General features: G+C 38.3%; 1 protein-coding gene across 1 annotated transcript in view; it reads right to left on the bottom strand.

The window, feature by feature from the left end:
- The window catches only part of TLL1 (tolloid like 1), a 155,994-nt gene that overhangs the window by 12,445 nt on the left and 123,295 nt on the right, over nt 1–20,254 (bottom strand). Inside the window, exons 17-19 of the mRNA XM_045831767.1 lie at nt 19,479–19,659; nt 9,679–9,804; nt 6,979–7,106 (exon numbers count right to left, since the gene is read on the bottom strand). Of these exons, the coding sequence (XP_045687723.1) occupies nt 6,979–7,106; nt 9,679–9,804; nt 19,479–19,659 (435 nt within the window). The remainder of the gene's footprint in view (nt 1–6,978; nt 7,107–9,678; nt 9,805–19,478; nt 19,660–20,254) is intronic.

Below are 20,254 nucleotides of genomic sequence, written 5' to 3'. Positions count from 1 at the left end.
ACGTTCAGTCCATTGACTGGTCCACTGAAAGCTAAGTGAGTGAAATAACTGCATGACCATTCCCTCCCCAACGAGATGCAGGATGCGCAGAGGAAACCATGCCATCTGCTGTACAGAACAGAGCAACCCCACACAAAGTGGCATTGAGCTGGGGGGCTGGAGGCATACTGACACCCGGTCTGGAGCCACCTGGCTCCAGCTTTTTATCAGGTTACTAATGAAATCAGACTGACTCTGTGGGAATCAAATTAGGCAAAGGTTTTGTAGCGACATATTCTTGAGCAATGCAAACAACTCTCATTCATTAGGGTATTAGTGAATTTTCCTCTTGGAATTGGTAGCAGCGTGTAAGGTCGACGGCAACGACAGGGTGGTCCTTCTCCAGCAGCCGGCCTAACCCGATGCTCTGCCACACACAGGCAAAGGCATGACTAACCCACACGCTGAGATCTCATAAATCTGGCCCTTAGTGTCATCGAGACATCCACGTAGAGGGACCCCCATGTAGAGTGACTTTACCTCAATACAAAATATTTCTAGGCCACAGATAAGTATTCTGGGAGTCCATGGGAAATTAGAAATCTTTCAAAATATGTTTTAAAGTTTCCAAAGATCAAGTGAGATACACAATTAATACTTTATTCTATGACACATGCTGAGTCATGAATCTCTATATCTCAGCAATGCGAACATTTCCAGCCACCAGGGACCAAGGCTACTAAAATGCCCCACAGACACTTAATGCCCCCAAAGCCCTGCAACCTTATAGTGAGGACAGGACAGCCAGCAAAGCTGAGCTATGCAGCTGTAAGGAACTCTGATTTCCGTGGAAACACTACCCTCCTTTTGGGGACTTCTAAATATTTTTATTAAGCACTTACACTAATACTATACAGATATTTTACCATTCAAGCTTAAACCTTATTCATTCCATGATTATAGTTCTGTGATTTTAAGCTTACTCATCTAGATTTTAGAAAGAACCAAGAAAGAGGGAATGACTGTAAGCTCTAGACAGGAATCTTAATGTATTTTCCACAAGACAAACTAAGCGATTAAGGAGTCCCATTCAAAAGAAATAAAACTGAACTCTCATTTGAGGCTGTGGAAAGAATAACCGTGGGCTTCGGGAACACCCAAGCGAGCCTAATCGACCTCGCTGGCCGCCAGCCAGGCTTGCATGCACAGGACCTCCACGTGAGCATCTGTGGAAGCGCTTGTGTTGAGAATATGGGCACTGGCTAAAGGATAAGGCCATTCAGTCACGACCTATATTCACACAGGACAAGATAATAAAGCGACAGTGCTTCATGCAGAAATAAAATGTAGCCAGGTGATCATGTAAGAGACTTAAAGAGACGGATGCAGTTCAAGCAGCTGTGAAACAAGATTCAGAGCTCCTCGGTCCCAGCCACCTTTCGTCTTTTCCTGTCTGCGGCAAGAACTGTCACCTGGTTTCCCACAAGATACTGGAAGAATTAGGAGCCACTGAAAAGAATGGCAAGTGGAATACAAACCCCAGTCTTCTAATTCAAAGGGCCCCTTTCCCCCGTGAGTCCTCTATAACTGTGCTCAGTATACTCTTCATGGATTTATGGCAGAGAATTATAACACTTGTGGCTGTTTTTGTTTTCTAAATATCCCATACGTGAAGCTATACATTGCAACTATATAACTTGGCAAAACTCTAGGCTATGATACAACAAATAAAAATGACATAAGTATATTATCCCATTGCTGTATGTCCCTTTGCCTGGAACTTTGTTTCAGTACTGTCTGTTCTGTTTTTAATGAAGAGTAATTCAAACTAATGAAAAAGGTACCTGAAACTGGATGATCGGTTTAGGTCTCTCAAAACCAAAACAGGATGAAGCCAGAAATAACAGATCCTTGTCCTTACTCATTTAGAACTTTATCCCATTTTTAGTAAGAAGAGTTTTCCATATATCTTTCAGCCAAGGTTTCTTTTACTTGGTAGCTATTATCATGTGGTAGTAACTATCTCATGATTAAACACACACGAGGCAAATCTAGTAGTTTCCTGTTGTTGCTATGGCAAAGGACCACAAACCAGGGGCTTAAAACAATACAAGTGTATTGTCCTAGGGCTGTTGGAAGTCAGTAGCCTATAAAAACGGGTGGGCAGCACCGTGCTGCTTCTACAGATCCTGGGTGAGAATGTGTTTCCTCGCATTCTTCCAGCTTCTAAAGGCTGCCCTCATTCCTTGGCTCACGTCCACTTCCTCTGTCTTCAAAACCAGCAGCGTAACATCTCTCCTTTCTGCCTGCCTGCCTGCCTCCCTCCCAGAAGGAACCCTCTGATTCCATGGAGCCCACCCAGATATTCCAGCATCATCCCTCCATTCCAAGATCCTTAATTCAACCAGCTCCTTTGGCCTCTTGTATATTTGGTTTTACTCAATCATTGTAAGTGTGTCTTACTAACATGATTGTTTTCCACTTAAAGTATTACATATGTGCACATACACAGCAATTTGGGATCTCTTTTTTCTCTGATGCAGGATGGTGTAACTAAAATTAAGATTAAATGCAGAGACAGGGTGGGCTTGAAGGTATTAATATACCTGCTAGTTTTATAAACTTGCCCCTGACTTAAACTACCTGAGACTGCTTTCTTATTTACTAATCCTGATTCTTACAGTGTTTTATAAAAACACGATGGAGGGAAAAAAAGTGGAATCAACGTTATACTCTTATTCAGGAACTTGGGATGGCAAAAGTGAGTGTTTTAACAAGTCTCCCAGGTAATTCTGATGCGAGCCAACATTTGAGAAAACCTGGCTTAAACTGTCAGCACTTGTACTAAGATCACAAAGTCAAATTCTTTGAACAAAGATCCGTATTTGCCTCAAAGCTCTCATTTTCCTTCTGAAAGTCACCTTCATAGGCTAATGGCAAGTATGACCGTTGTTGAACAGACATGCTTACATCCCGTTCCTCAAGAAAGATTTGCGTAAAACATAAAGGCTGTAATTTATGAAGAAGCAGACTTAGAGTTGGAAGGGATATTCAATCAGCTAGAAAGCATATAATTGAGAGTGAGTAAAGTATTAAAAACAGAGGGATATCAGGAATTCTATTTCCCCCTGGATGTAGAAAGCTGAAAATAGTGTTGCTTTTACTCTAATAGGGAAAACCCATGTGAACTAAAAAAAAAAAATCACAACTTTGCTGAACATGTCCAAGAACTGAAGTCACCAGTCAACCAAGTTGTATCCAATTCGCTGAATGTCAGGCCCCTCCAAGCAGAGCTGGGACACAAGCACCTGCTCACAGTGACGGAGTTCAGAAGGGATGTCACATGCCATATACCCAGGTATGAAGCATTCAGCTACAGTTTTTAATGGATTGGTAAAGATCAGGTGTGAGTGAGGCTCAGAGTATAAAACCCCTGGGAGCTGCAGACACAGGGAGGTTGCAACCACGCACAGGCTCTTCTCCGTGACCAGCGACCTCAACCTCCCACTCAGGAGAAGGGCTGCAGGCACAGCAGGAGATGGCCAGGTGCCTTCCTCAGTGTTACAGGCCTGGGAAAGGGAACTGGTCGCTGCCGTGGGAAAAGCATGAAGCCCTGTGACGGCTCTTCTCTGGGAAGCAAAGCCTTAAGCCTCTGGGGGAGCAGCAGAACACTGTCACCATCAGGGCAAAGGTATAGACCTAGGGTAGCCGAGGGAAATGTTTAAAACAAAACTAAATGAAAAACACTTCTACCCCTGGGGAAGGCCTGGGCACAGGATCCTATTCCAATAACATTGGAGATCTACTACAACTGTAAGAGGGCAAAGAAACTCTCCCGTGGAAGACCACCCCGAGCCCCAAGGTGGAGTTTGGTTGCCAGTGCAAAAGGACATCCCTGAGACCTAAAAACACAGAGTACGTTTAATGAGGAGGCTGTGCTGAGAGAATAGAGAACCCCTTGCCTCACCACCGGATTAGCAAGCGCCAAGTAACAAGCAACTGCGGTCTACCACTGGGAAAGGCAAGGAAAGTGCGGAGGGCACACAGTTCACAGAGGACATAAATGGAGAAGTGAAAGACGAAGGACAAACACTGAGAAAATGCCTCTCAAAGGAATTTGAAGCCAATGGTGCACTGAGGGTAATCACCGGAACAAGAAAACCCCAAGTCAGCTTAGTAACTGACTAGATTCACTCAGCAACACCCCCTACCATACACACACCTACACTAATAGCCTAACGGGAGAAGAGATGTGTCTACTTCCAGACACAAAGTCTCTACTATTATATACATCAAGTCTGGTGTTTAATAAAAAATTACATGACATGCAGAAAGGCAAGAAAAAAATGATACCGTTTTAGCAGAGAAAATAACAGAACAGACTCAAACACGACCCCTATGTTTAAACTATCAAACAGAATTTAAAGTAACTATGATTAATTTGCTAAGGATTCTAATAAAAATGCAGACGACATGCAAAAATAGGTGGGGAATTTCAGCGGAGAGATTGTGTTTCTGGATGAATTACCCTTCTCCCTCACTTTGTATGTTAAAGCTCTAAACCCCAGTGTGACTGCCCTTGGAGAGAGGTCCTTTCGGAAGGTACCGGTATTTAAGGTTAAAGGAGGTCATAAGGGAGAGGCTCTAACCCTACAGGACAGGGGTGTCAAACTCATTTTCACCAGGGGCCACATCAGCCCTGTGGTTGCCTTCAAAGGGCCGAATGTAATTTCAACTCCTTAACAGTTAAGGAGTAGTTATATGTATACAATCCTAAAATTATTTCAGCCCTTTGAAGGCAACCTCGAGGCTGATGTGGCCCCTGGTGGGTCTGACACCCCTGCAGGGCGAATGTCCTCGTAAGACAAAGAGACACAGGAGCCCTCTCTGTCCATGCGCACACAGAGGAAAGGCCATATGAGGACAGAGCGATGAAGCACCGTCTACACGCCAGGGAAACGGGCCTCACCAGATGCCAACACTGAAAGCACCTGACCTTGAACTTTTAGCTTCTAGGACTGAGAGAAAATACATTTTTGTTGTTTTAGACATCTGTCATGGCAGCCTGAGCAGACTCATACACATGAGGACTGTAATAGTGAGTCAAAGGGAAATGCTAGAGATAGAAAACATTATAAGAAAGATAAAAAGGGTCTTTAAAAGCTTATCAGTAGACTCAAGACAGCAGAAGAAACAACTGCTTAGAAACTTGAAGACAGGTTCATAGAAATTGCTGAAAGTTTGGCTCAAAAAAAAGAATGAAAAATATTAACAGAGCATCCAAGAGTTACAGGATAATATGAAACAACCTAGCGTATGTGTAACTTAAGTCCAAGAAGGTGAAGAGAGACAGTAGTGCAGAAGAAATCTGTGAAAAAATAATGGTTAAAATTTTCAAAAATTCATGACAGACACCACAATACATGTGTAAGAAATTCACAGAATTCTGAGAAGGATAAAATACCACACACACACATACCTAGATACACTGAGCTCAAACTACTGATAAAAAGAAAATGTTGAATGAAGCCATAGAGAAAAAGAATCATTACTTTCATGGGAATAAAACTCAGGTTTACAGCAGACTTATTAGAAACAATGGAAGTCAGAAAATAATGAAGTCAAGGGTTTAAAGTGCAGACTGGAAAATAAAATTGTCAGCCTAGTATTCTATACCCAATGAAAATGTCTTCATATAGTGACACTACACGGGCATACTCTACATACAAAATATATACATGTTCATGCATGTGCAAAATTCTTCAGAGAAGACTTTGATACCAGACAAAACCTGGATCTACACACAGAAAAAAATCATGTTCCCATCTCCCTCAGCTAACTGCACTGCTGAAAAGAATACCGTTCTCTCAGTCAGGACCTTGGACAGGACTGAAAAGCACTCAAGTTCATACAGGGCTGTCATCTCAGCATCAAGCGTCCTTTCAAAGAGTGGCTGGAATGAACCGACATCTCTGTTTGGAAAGTCACTTACTAATATTTCACAAGTGTGATGATGGCAAGGAGTTCCATAATAGGATTATGAATGCGTCAGTGACTGTCTCTAATTTTATCATTATAATAATGCTGCTTAGAAATACAGCCTCCTTCTTGGCCAAAAAAATTCACTGAAGACAAGAATTCAAAAAATTTTAAACTCTATGGCTGGACTGCTCCAGTAAGCCATCATGGACTGGTAGCCTCATTCTCAACACAAGTTCTTGTCCTTTATTACGGCAACTGTTCAGACTGTCCTCAGGGCCTCGCTGGTTGGCATTCCCTCCTGCTTTTGACAACAACATACTGCAGGAAGCTATTAAAATTTCTATATTCTTATGGCTTTATATTTTTAAAATGCTCTTCAAGTATCCTTCAGCCTGTAATGAGACTTAATATTACTCTGAGGTGACAAGGACAGAATGCAAGGCTCAAAGAACACAGGGGAGAGGACAAACATTATATTCATTTTTGAATTTGGGAGAAGTCTAAGGCTATCAGTATCCATCTAAAGAGGGCAGTTATATTACAGAAAAATAATATTTCCCAAACCACAGAACAAAACTGGCTTATTATAAACCACCTACATGCTCTGTATATGAAGAATATTGAAGTGACACAGCCAGTAGAATTTACTATGGTGTATTTAAATGAATACGTATTTTATTGATGTCTTGATGAATTTCTGATTTTTTCATTCCTTTATTTTCTCCATTTGGAAACATCATTTTAAGTAACATATTACCAACATACTTGCAGTAGCTTTGTTAATAGCTTTTACACATCCAGGTAAGACCACTGTAAGAGCAGTTCACGGCTACCACTACTGTGGTCTTGATCTAGGAAATCAGGGATTTGTTTAGTGTTAGTATACAAATGTATGAAAGAAAATCTTTTCCATCTGCTTACCAATTCAATTCAATTCAATTCAATAAACATTCACTTTGCTTCCATGGAAGACACAGACAGGTAGCTTAATAAAAAAAGAATGACTTGCTCACTTACTAATTTGACTCGGTGGCCTGGAGTGGCACTGATTTCCCATGTGCATTCCTTCCTGCTTGGGTACTTGTCTGGCCAGTTGGGACTGGTGATGAAGCCATTCGGACTGTGGATCTTCTGCTCACACTCAGCTGTGCCAGCAAAGGTAATATTGGTAAGTGCAGGGATCTAGCCCAGGAGTGGACCAACAAGAAAGCAGCCTATGTACCCGCTGTCCTACTGAGAGATTTTCTTGAATACTAATCATTATTCCAGTCTCTATTATCATGTCCATCTGCTTTGGTATATATGTTACTTAGTATAATCCAGCAATGTTTGTTTTCTTGCTTTCATGAAATTGAGTATTTACAATGCATTTTAGAAATGCCTAAAAGGAAATAAACTATTTAAACTCCTGGATCTGTGAGCTCAGACTTTAACATAGCAACATATATTGACAATCAAGCATATCGGCTTTTGGTATGTGCAAAATATTTAATGCAATGTCACAAACAAAATCAATGGACTATGCCATTTCAGTTCATTTTTTTCTATTAACAAAAACATAATCTATAGCTAATTAACATCATCAAGCCACTTTATGAATTATGTATTTACACTTCTCTCTTCTTTAAAGTATATGCTTGAGCACTGAAACTAAAATTTTAGCTGCTAAAATAAATTAACTCTAATTTCATGAAAGTATAATGAAGCACTAAGGGGAAAAATAAGTGAAGAGCTATTAGCGATGGAGATAGCTTCTAAACTAATTTCCAAGGATATTTAATGAACATGAAATTTCTTTCAGGTTTTTCACAATTAAAATAACTTCATCTTAAAGGAAACCGTTTGTTAATATGAAACTTCAAGAACACTTAGTAGCCGCGGGCTCTGTTCGTTCTGGTAGTTTATGAAGCAGTGCCCTGTACATCCTGATTAAGACTATGACTTATTTGTTATATGCTGTGTATCCCATTCTGAAATACAACAAATTCTCTGAAATTTTCCAAGAAATCTCTTCGAGGAACTTCATTGCTGAACAGACAGGACCCCTGTTACACTGCAGGGCCCGCGGTGCAGGGACGAGGCCAGCGTCCAGGTGCTGTCATCACAGTCCTCGCGGCTAGGCCTTGCCCTTGACTGTGCTTGGTGTCCATTGGGAGCTTTGGGTTTGTGAGGAGTACAAAAAGGAGGTGAAATGCAGCTCTTTCCCAACAATATGGGGTCATATGCAAGAAAATAGTCTTAAAGTCAGGACCCTGTCTCGACAAGGGTTTTCTCAATTCCTGACCCCTGTCTTTGCCACAGGAAATGTGGGTCCCCAGAATCTGGCATAGAGCCCATGAGACAATGCCAAGAGGCTGGCTGATGAACCGTGGACAGCGCCTACACCATGGCAAACGTAAAAGAAAATGTGACCTCTTTACTGATAGTAAAAATGAACTTGACTGGAGAACCTGAATATGGTTCTACCCAAAAGGAAGTTTCCTATAAAATCCTTTCTTGAAATATTTACCGTAATGAACAGAGATTTAGGGTACTTACATGTATTTCCTACCTGTGAACCATGGGCTACCTGCTTACTCTACAAAGCTGTCTCTATTGCTCTGAATTATCATCCATAGCTGCAAAACAACTGGGCCTATTCCCCAGCCTGTTTATTTCATAGAACACTTTATCAAGTTACAAATATCAGAATTCCCGTGGGTCTGTGCTCATATGAAAGTGAAGAGAGACAAAAAGCCTGCTTGCATATGATTCTGGGCAATGCCAATAGCTCAATGAAAGCAGGAAGAAAAAAACCTTGACCCATTACCACACTTGAATGGAGCACAATGGAACAAGGACCAATTCAGGGTATTATCTGAATGTGCAAACAACAGTTGCTATCTAACTGTGGTTCTAGTCAGATGCCTGTCATTCTACATGTGCTAATGACACAAGTTATAAAATCTGCCATAGCAATTCTTTCAAAGTAGGCATAAGTCCAAGTTAAGTCAAAAATTCAGGAACAGACCCTCAAAGGGGGAAATGAAAACAGTTACTATGCCTTGTGCCCATCGAGCTCTTCCTGGCTGAGGAGATTAAGATCATTGTTTTTATAAAATCTTGGAATATTGTAAGGCCCAGGGGCCAAAGGCTCTGGGAGGCTACTGGTGTGCTCCTAGTGTGATTTTCTTTCTTTCTTCTTCTTCTTCTTCTAAAACAAGCCTGAAAACTGTTTCAGTGGCACAGGATCTGCCACTTTCAAATGTCTGTCCTCTGCTAGGCAATGGCATTTGACTCTCCTGGCATTTAATGTGGCATCACTCACAGAGCATATACTTGAGATATTTTGGGGAGAGAAGCTAGACCAAATGTAAGGCCTTTAGCAGAAGTTAAGTTTAAATATACTGTTACAAAGGCCCGTTCTACAAAGACCTGGGGATACAGTGGGGTTCTTCTGACTGCCAGATGGCATCCTAGCAGCGCCGACGTCTGTTGTACAAGGTTATCCCAATGCCACCTGCGTGTGAAGTGCTGACTGGTTAGGTAATACGAGGTTTCCCACAGTGTGCCTTGGATCTTTGAGCACTGCACCCACACTCATACTTTTTTTTGACATTTGAACACTCAAAAAATGGTATCACTTTATTGATATCATTAACTCTCCCTGGAAGCAGTGTTTTACCCAAACAGCATGAAATTCTAGATGCCGTCAAGGACGGCACGCAGCTTCCATACCTTCCTTGCAGTCGTGTTTGTTTTCATGCAGCACGAATCCGTTACGGCACTGACACACGTAGCTTCCCATCGTGTTGACACATTCATGTTGACACCCGCCGTTATCCTTGGAGCACTCGTCTTTGTCTGGCAAAAAAGACGACCCATAGTTTAGCAAGTGGCTTGAGAAACAAAGAATAGCAAAGCGGAATCATTTAGTTGTGGCTAACATTGGCAAAGGGTCAACTAAGCCACAGCTTTTCCTGTTCCCAACATAAAACAAAAAGACAAAACAATTGATAGGGTCTTAATTCCCCCCAGGCCTTGATGAGCTGGGTGCCCTGTACCATGGATCAAGTTTCCAGGACCGGCTGCACCAGGAGGAGAACTTGTAGTCCCCTGTCCCTCCTGGAGCAGACGTTTGGAGCAGGAGAGAGGAAAAGCACAGATCTTCTTACAGCTAGTCCTAAACATTGACTGCCCATTGTTAAAAATAAATTAAAAATTGTCAGTAGTTTGAATAAATGCAAGAAGAGAAACGAGGCTCCAGGAATTGTGTATAATCACTTAAAAATCAGTTAGCACAACTAGTAGCTGTTTTTTTTTTAAATTAACTTTGCAGTTCAGCTAAGCACTGATGAATCTGGACACTTCATAATATTCCAAGACAGAAAAAGCCATTATTACACTATCGTAAAGAAGAAAGCTAATTTACATATTTTTTAAAACCTACTCCAAGTGTCACAGGTTCGATTCCCAGCCAGGGTACATGCCTGGGTTGCAGGCCATGACCCCCAGCAACCGCACATTGATGTTTCTCTCTCTCTCTCTCCCCCTCCCTTCCCTCTCTAAAAATAAATAAATAAAATCTAAAAAAAAACAACCCCTACTCCAGCAGCCCAGTTTATTAATAAGTAATTCCCTAAAAGGGCTGTTATTGTGCTAGAGGCAAAGGTTAGAACAGGAAATAGGAGCGTCATGAAAGAGCCAATAAATTCACAACAGGAGCAACGGCCAAACCAGATGAGCAGACAATCAATCCAGTGAGAAGCATCATCTACCATATGATGTCGCTCAGCTCTCATGCGATGGCTGGCTTGTCCATTAAAGTCCAAACTGGCAGACTGCTCATGACACACACATATGATGACATATGACTCAGAGTGCCACCACTCCCACAGCAGAGAGAACAGAAGGGACCCAGGACCGTCACATCAGACGTGAGGATGAATTCATAATTTACACTGTCAATGGGTTTTTCCAAAGGGAATTTGTGAGCTCACGGTGGCTCACATAGCAAAAGCTATGTTTGCCTGTTCATGAACTCAATATCCACTCTGAGAAGAGGGGTTTGGGAAAGACATTTTTAATCAAAGCATCTGAGAGTAGTTTTTAAGGATACATCTACTTCTCCCCTTTTGGCGACTGATGACATGACACAGCACTCACACACCCCTGGGATATATTCATGCATTGACAGTATCAAAGTATTCCAAATGCATTCAGGCAGTCCCAAAGTTTTAAATAATGTATGAGCATCAATATATCTGTGATTTATGTGTTCTCTACCGATCCTCAATAGTTCCCTTATACTTTTAATACTTACTGTGGAAACTAAAAAACCACAAAAAATGTAGAATAGAGAAAATCATCTAGCATCAGACACCAAAATGTACAGAAATTAGAAGTTAATAGAAAATTAGCCTTATAAAATTAACTTTGGAGCATTTATAATAATTTGAAATCCCTGTTCCCTTATTTTCTTCAGTAGTGAAAAGTATAGTTTGAGTTATTAATGGTTTAGGCAGAACAGGTAGATGGTAAACCATACTTCCTACCGCCATGGTAGCAGCCACATACATTTTCTAATTCCGACAGTCAAGCAGTAAGTGATCTAAATTTATTATTTTAATGTACATTTTCAGAGGCTCTTTATTTAAGATGCTTCATAAAACACTATCTCATAAATGGATAAAGAAATATGAGGTCTGCCCAGAAGATATGCAGCCATGTGCCATGAAAAAGAGAGACATTTATTGAAGAAAATACAAGAAACATTGTACACAGGACAAGGATGCCTCAGTCCCCTTCAAAGTAGGCAACTTGGGACCCCACACAGTTCTCCTAGTCACCATCAACTGCCCCATCATGTTTTTCTGAATCTCATCAATGGTCTGACATCTCTTCCCTTTCAAAGGTGATTTTAGTTTAGGAAATGCCAGAAGTTGCAAGGCACCCAATCTGGGTAGTAGGGGGGCTGAGAAACTTAGGTGATTGGATGTTTTGCAAAAAAACTGCAGGAGACTTGATGCATGAGCGGGCACATTATGGTGATAAAGCTGCCAATCACCATTTGCCCATTGCTATGGCCTTCTGAATCATCCAAACAGTTTCTGTGGAGGAATGTTCAACCTTAATGCAAAATTGGATGCAGATTTGTTGTTCTACTCGCTCAGTCATTTTGAATATTACAGTCACACAGTACACATGGTCACTCAAAGATGTCTACCAGCCCCACTGGGCTATACAGACTAGTCTATACTAGTCTATACAGACTAGTATAGTGCAGTCATCATTGTTCACCCATGCACACTCCAGTCCACTCTCCTTGGCTGCCAGGTTACATCGATGCTGTGCAAACCATTTTCCTTATGTTAACAAAGGCTGGACTTTTTCTGGACAGAACTGACACTTCATCTTTGTGAAATGGAAAGAGCCAATTAAAAATCTTCTGGTGCCAGAATTTCTTACTCTGAAATAGACACATATTTCCTATGAAAATGTTGTATCATGATGGCTTGTTGTATTTAAAATAAAGCTGACTCTTGTGCTTAAAATAAAGCTGACCTTTAGTTGTACTGTGGGTCAACAAGACTTTTGAGAGCTGGCTGGAAATCTGACAACTGTAAGCAAAGTAGTTGCTAAGTGACAAACCCGACGGCAGCAGGGATGGCCTGAATCCTCCTTTTATCTGGGTCTGTTTGCATCGACATACGCGAGGGGTATAAAACTGTCAAAATAAACACATGACTTATCACAAGTCACTACTGCTGAGTGTTTAAATCAATAGTCATTTCACAGTGAGAACAATTCCAATACAAAAAATATTCCTAATATTAAAGCTTCATTTTCATGGAAATCTGAAGTCACTAGGTTATATTTCTAAGGAGAATGGTTTCTTTAGATTTAATAGAATATAGTCTGAACTGTGGTATTGGTTAACTAAAGAGAAATGTTGAAAGTAGAACCAATCATATTTGAAAAGTAGTTTTTATAGCCAATTATTTACATTTCTGTTCTGCTAAACAATAGTAATTTTAAAATATTTTTGGAGGAAAAAGGAGGAGCAGAAAGAGGAGAAAGAGGATGAAGAAAAATATTATCTATATATTATTGTCTAAGTATCTATTATTTTTTCAGTTTCCCAGTTGACTGGTGTTTCCTGCTTTTATCCCTACATTTAATGTTGATTAATATAATTAATATTGCAAAAAATTAAGAATATATGCTAGAATATATGTATGCATTAATCTATAGTTTGGCTAAAATTCAAGACTGAACTAATCAAAACAGTAACTAAAAGCACCAGAGGAAAGTCACTGTGCCCAGCAAACTAACATGTAAAAGTGCCTCCATGAGTCAAAGAGTGATGTGAAAAAGAAAATTTCAGTAAACACTGGAATACTTAAATTACCCAGGTATCTTATATCATTCAGATAAAGAAAGGTATTTAACTTAATATTTTAAGTTGTGTAGGGAGTAATGAATATGTTAAGGTTATTCTAAAAAACACTTGTTTGAATAGAAGTAAATAAATGATAGAAGTGAATGCAATTCAAGAATATCTATGTTAATGAGACATAGCAACACCATAAAAGACCTCATTCCACAAATATATTCTAGACTTCCTATGTATGAAAGGTCATCACATCAGAGGAAGAAGCTATTAGCAAACACAATTATGTCTTCACTTTTTTCTCCTTTTCTCTCTTACAACACAAATTACAAATATTTTGAACAATGAAAATCCAAAGGAAAGAAGGATGCAGAGTTTTACATATTTCTTAGAATGCCCATGCAATAAACTTAATAACTGAGTATTTGATCAATAATTCATTTGAAATCTTCTAGTATTTTTATACTATAGGCACAAAATTTTTAAGATAGCTTTTATTAGTGAGAGAAATGAATGTTTTGTTGAGTAGAAATAAAAACATTTATTTTCTAAAGATGGAAATCAGCCTCCTTCACAGGAATGGACATAGCTCCTTCCCATTCCTTCATGTTAGATGAAGGACAGGTCCATTATAAGGGACAAAGGAGGTGGCATTTTCCCAGCAGAGGCCTGCAGAGTACCTCCGAGACCACCAGAGGCCATCAGTCCATGAATAATACATACTGGACAGAATGGAAGTGGCAACCTGTATCAAGTTCATGCAAGATTCAAAAATAAAAATCTTCCCTTTGCAGAAAGCTTCCTTGTCTGTAGGAAAAGAAGGGTCCATGCACCAGAAAAGAAACACGTATGAACAGATATACTCCCAACAAATGCACAAACATAAAACAAACAGACCCATGCATACTTGTGTGCATGCACACACACTCCCATGCATGTGTACACACGCATGGTGTGCACAGGTTTCAGCACAGAACTACTGAATAAATAATCACCTTTAAAAATCACTCATAAACTCTGACCTACAACAAGACAACTCACTGTTTCTAAAACATGCAAATATTTGAATGTCATTAATAACGAAAACTTGGAACATGATTCAAAATCATAGGGAAGTTCTAATTGTGTTTCCGCTTGAAATTAATCACACTGATATGTAAACTTTTGTTAGAATAAAATCAGGTTGAATGTCTCCTAAAATACCTATGAACAGTCCATGACAGGAATGGTGTATGGGAGGAACAACGTAAAGAAATAGCTGTATACAGTAAAAAGTGAATGAGGAAGCTGGGAGTCAGGACATGTGGGTTTTATTCCATTTCTTCCCAGAACTAAGTCACTAGGCCCATCAGTAATACATCACACTCCCATTGAAGTTACCCATGAGGAAGACTGCTTTTAAATGAGCTTTATTCTTCAGATTCTGAATTCTCACTATGAGAAGTCATAATTGAATCTTTGCACTAATACCAGGTTCCCTAGGAAGGTACAATGTCTATGCTCAGCTCTCATTGCCTAAAGTTACTTGTTATATTGTTTCCAAATAATGAATGTTACAATTAAAATTTTAAAATGCATAAAATCTTACTAATAGTCTCCTTAAGTCTCCATAACCCATATAAAGAAAAATAACTTTCTTCTTAGTTACAATTTATAACTGAAAAATAGCATTGCCTGACCACTTAAAATATGTAAACTACATTGTGTATACCAGTGTATATTTGTGTACTAAGTTCAAGAACAACATCACATAAAATTAATTTGGTTTTACTATCATATAAAATAAGTATATTGCTCATCTAGGAAAAAAACCTCATTCAGTTCAAGAAAATAACATAATGTATTCTTATTCCATAAAATGTCTGCCACTATATTCTGAATTAGCTAAAAATTGAATAGACACATAATTCTATATCATGTCCAAATGACCTTACTTTGATAGCTCTAATATCCTTATTTGCTTTGGTATTACTTCATTATATTGCCTTTTAAATGTACCCTACAATTAGTACAATATATTACACTTTGATCTTATAGAAGAGTTTATAGACTTTCTGTCATGTGCTATAATAAATTCCAAATTTTCAAGCTATAGAATGTTTCATGACTAATTTAAGATATTACAGGAGAATTCATACGTGATGGTTTATTATTTTTATGAACATGGAGGTGACAGGAAATCAATATTAATCATTCTAAGATAACGGGGGAAAGAAGGAAAAGGGTAAAGTCAAGGAACCTGTACACAGGACCCACGGACAAGGACGACAGGGGGAAGATTGCACGTGGGAGAGGGGTGGGCCAGGCAGGGGAGAGCAATGAGGGAAAAATGGGGACAACTGTAATTGAACAATAATAAATTTAAAAATAAAAAAATACCTTAGAGTAATTCTTCTAGTTCCATTTCTTAGGTCTCTTAAGGGCTTAAGTTCAAAGGCCATGTGAAAAAATAACTAAAATCTCTATATAATTATAAATGTTTTCATTGTATACTATACACTAAAAACCTAAGTATATTTCATTTTTCCTTGATGCATCAGTTAGCAGAAAGAAAGCTAGAATTTACTTCTGAAATAGTTTTCCTCTCCAAGTAATATGGAATCACCTGGTGTCAAATATTGTTTTTTTATTGAATTCTTTGATAGTTGTTCTTAGACAAAGAATGTGAAAAAGTAGTTGAACATGTTATATCACTCATTAGCTTTTCATAAACACATAACACTTCTGACATTTTTAGAACACTGGTTACGAACAGAACCATTTAAGGCTAAAGTCTTTATAAAATATCTCCTGATTAACAGGCAGGATAGAGTAACATTTATTCAATTGTCTATAATAAGAGATTATTACAAATTAACTATAAAAAGTAAAATTATAAAATTTAACTCAATTAAAAACATATTAACTTGTGTTATTGGTTATTAGCTAATTAATAAGTAAAAATTGTCTTGACTTTTAAAAATGTAATCTTTAAAGTATTTTTTCCATTACCATTCAGCCCCCTTACACCCCATCCCTCCAGCAATCACCACTCTGTGGTCCGTGTCCATTGGTCCTTTTCCCTTTCTGCTCAGTCCCTCCACTCCCCCACCACCAGCTGTCATCTGCTCTCCATCTATGAGTCTGTCCCCATTTTGCTAGTTCAGTTTGTTCATTAGATTCCACGTGTGAGTGAAATCATATGGTATTTATCTTTGTCTGGCTTATTTCACTTAGCATAATGTTAATTTTCAATGATCAAAATGTATTAGGTAATGTTTGCAAGTCTAGAAATATTTGGGGTAACAGATAGGTAGAGGTACGATATGTGTTTTTCTCCTTAAGTAGTTTTTATATTTAAAGCAGATGAAAACTGAGAGAAATTTGGAGAAAAACTAGAACGCACCAACTCTCAGCCGTAACACATATATTCTTGGTAAACCTTTCAGGTCTGCTCCCACCCATGTGCTCAGCTGTGGGCACAGTGCAGTTTTCTACTTAGATTTCCCTTAACATTTTATCATAGATAACTACTTATACAATGGAATCATTAAATCAACACATGGCTATATATCATTATTCTTAAAGCGTTATTAGAACTCAGATAATCTTTTCAATGTGAGTAGCGCCTATCTATTAAAATAGGTGATCTTTTATAAATTATGATTTTGTGAGATGACCATAATTAGGACAGTAGGTAACATAAAGTCCCTATTTGTTGCCACTTCTTGATAGTACCACACCATGTCTTTATTACAAATATAAAGTTTTTATCTTGCTTTTTCCTGAGCAAAGGGATCCTCCAGGCACTTAAATATGAAATAGATCAAATTACTCATTCAGAGCCACTGTATTTTAAACATGAATCTGACATACTGCCAAGACTTTTTCAATGCACAAAAAAAGACACTGAAAGTTTATACTTAATGATAATTATCTTGGACTTTACAAAATAAAAATCTAATCAAGAGGTGAAAAGTATAGCTGCTGTTTTTCAGGTCACAAATGTGTTCAGCGTAAGTGTAACTAATGCCATTCGCAAAGGGCATGATCAGCTCCCAGACTTATGCCAAACCAAGACAAACGAGGGTTTAAATGTTTGGTGACACTAAGTAGTTTACTTAACTCCTCAGCTGCTTCATCTGCCAAATGAATATAACGATGAGAATGTTACAGACTTACTCTGATTATTGAAGAGATAACGTGTGTCTGCATAGCCAGTTCTCAAACTGGCAGCTATTGGAAGGTTTGGGGTTTAATTTCACTTTGAACTTCATTGTTCAGCACACTTAACTACCTACATATCATCAAAAACCTTAGCTTAGATGCTGTCAAAGCTAATGAAGTATTGTCTACTGGTTGATTTATAATTTTTAAATACAGGACTGATAAACACTAAAAACAGAGGTGATTTTCTAAAAGGATCTGCATCAGTAAATGTGGTTTGCTCAGCAAATTAACTATTATGAGCTTCAGTGTGGCCAAGCTACTCAGATGATGCTACAATTACACAGCTACACAGAGACAGGAGCAGACTAAGTCCTGCCATGTGCGGAGAACAGCACCTCCCGTGTGTGCCTTCATATCTATGGCATGAGAATTCCAGTAGCGTGCCTTACACTTCACTAGCATTGTTCTAAAGATACAAACAAATAGTCTGTCTTTATGATTTGGAAAGATCTACCTGACCAAAAATATCAGAGACTGAATTTTAAATATTCTGGTAACTTTAAGTTTAATCATACTTTGTCACCAGTATACCTATACTAACAAATAACAAATACTTTTTAACAAGTATTATTAAATAAAATGTATACCTAACTTAAAGTGACAAGGATCCCGAATATTATTAATATTATGATAAAACTTACCTACTTTACAATTTCAATTTTTAAAATAAATATTCAGGTGGCCCTAAGATAAGAAACCTTATGTCTAATGGTTGGAAATCTAGATTAGGTAGCATACATAATATTTTTAAAATAGTGAAAATTAAGGAAGTCTTTCTTTCATTGAAATGTGATATTAAAAGTCTATTTTGAATAACACAAATCTTAGATGAATGCCAGAGAAGAATTTTTACAAGGCAGTTAAATCTGGGGAGAGGAAGGGAGTGAGAACAAGGTAGCTGGGATCCATTGTATTTTGAACATACTTTTCTGTATGACTTGGACCTCAATGGAGCTTGTGAACCATTAACTTCAATTACATTGAAAACCCCAAACAAACCCTGGCCATTGTAGATCTCATTAATTTTAAACACATGGGGACTGGAATAAATGGACTTTGAATTAACTCAATCCAAATTACCTAATATTAAAACATAATTGGAATTCAGTTGCTTTAAATTGCTTGCCAGTCTGAAAGGCAGAATAGATTGCTCTACTAAGATTGATTACAACTGTATCTATTTTTAACATTTCACAATAATATTTTTATAAGATTGAAATTGGGAAAATAAAGGAATTTTACTGGTGTTTCTATTTCTATATATTTTCTTCAAACTGGGGGCCTTTCATCAAATTTCAGCTTTTTAAGACAGATAAATTTTACTGTGAATTCATTAACCTAAACATTAAATTTCAAACACAAAATGTCAAAGGCTAAATATATCTGCTAATAACACTGTTTTTAGTAAAGTGGTAATTTCCATAGTTTTAGCTCTCTCTGTAATCACTTCTATGGTGATGAGGCAAAGTGTGATTTTAATATCAGCTAATAAGAATAAACACATACTAATAAGAGAAATATGTTGCTAAGTAGTAAGAATAAAAAATGGGACCACATATTCTGAAAACAAAAATACATTATTTTGAAAAATATCTGCTAGTTATTGGAAGTTTGGTATCATTACCCCATCCGCTTATAAAGAGTAAAGTCACTATACGAGAATATTATTACAGTAGTTTTGTGTTACTTGTACTAGCTTTTATAATATTTGATTAGTTTATTTAAGATTTAAGTGTTTGACAGCTACATTTCAACAGGGTCCCTGTTGTGAACAACCTATTTTAAGTAAATTGTTCAACCTAGGCTAAATGCTCATGCATTCTGTGTACCTCCAAGTTACATTTATAGAAAACCATGAAGAACGTATAACACATGATTTAAGCCAATCCACCCCGAAAATTTGTAATATACACACGCAGCTCGCACATACTGATACCTGAGAAAAAATGTGCCTTGAAGCCCTTTTTGGATACAGTGTTGTCCGACCTGAACTCGATCCTCATGTTGTTGAACTGGGATGTGATCACCTCGGGCACCTCGGCTCCACAGAACTTGCCGTGCAGCTTCGACTCGGAGGAGAGGCCGCTCCAAATCTCCACGTAATCGTATTTGCAAACCTAGGGGGAGAATGGCTCTTGCGGTCGGTCACCAGATTTGAAAGTATCAGAGAACTCACGTTTATTTTCTAAATTTTACTTTTCAAATACAGTGGGCATCCAGTATTGTTTTATATTAGTTTCAGGTGTACAGAATGGTGATTAGACAATCATATAGTTTACAAAGAGATCCCCCTGCTATTTCCACTACCCACTGGGCACCATACATAGTTATTACAGTAATACTGACTATATTCCTTGTGCTGTACTTTACATCCCCATCAAACTGGCCTTAATAGGTGAAGGAAAAACAATCAAGAAAAGGGTCCGAATATGAGACAGAAAGCCTTCGAAAACAGATTTGAGAATTCTCTGAATATCTCCTTCCAAGAGACTTATATACAAATGTGTGCTTGTTAATATATATTTATAGCATGCATCTGATACCTCTTTTTAAATGTTTACATTTTCACTAGAAATGGAAAGAACTTGTCATGTACTGTCTTAGTTCATACTAACAATAATTACACATTGAATTTGGTACATTTAGTCCATGAAACAGCCACTCGTGATAGAAATGATCCTTTCTATTGTCAAATGAGAAAACTGAGGCTCA

The sequence above is a fragment of the Phyllostomus hastatus genome, unplaced genomic scaffold, assembly GCF_019186645.2.
Source record: "Phyllostomus hastatus isolate PE091 unplaced genomic scaffold, TTU_PhHast_1.1 phas_contig_159, whole genome shotgun sequence".
Classification (NCBI taxonomy): Eukaryota; Metazoa; Chordata; class Mammalia; order Chiroptera; family Phyllostomidae; genus Phyllostomus; species Phyllostomus hastatus.
Note: the sequence above shows the minus strand (reverse complement) of the source record. Positions and strands in the feature narration are given on the sequence as shown.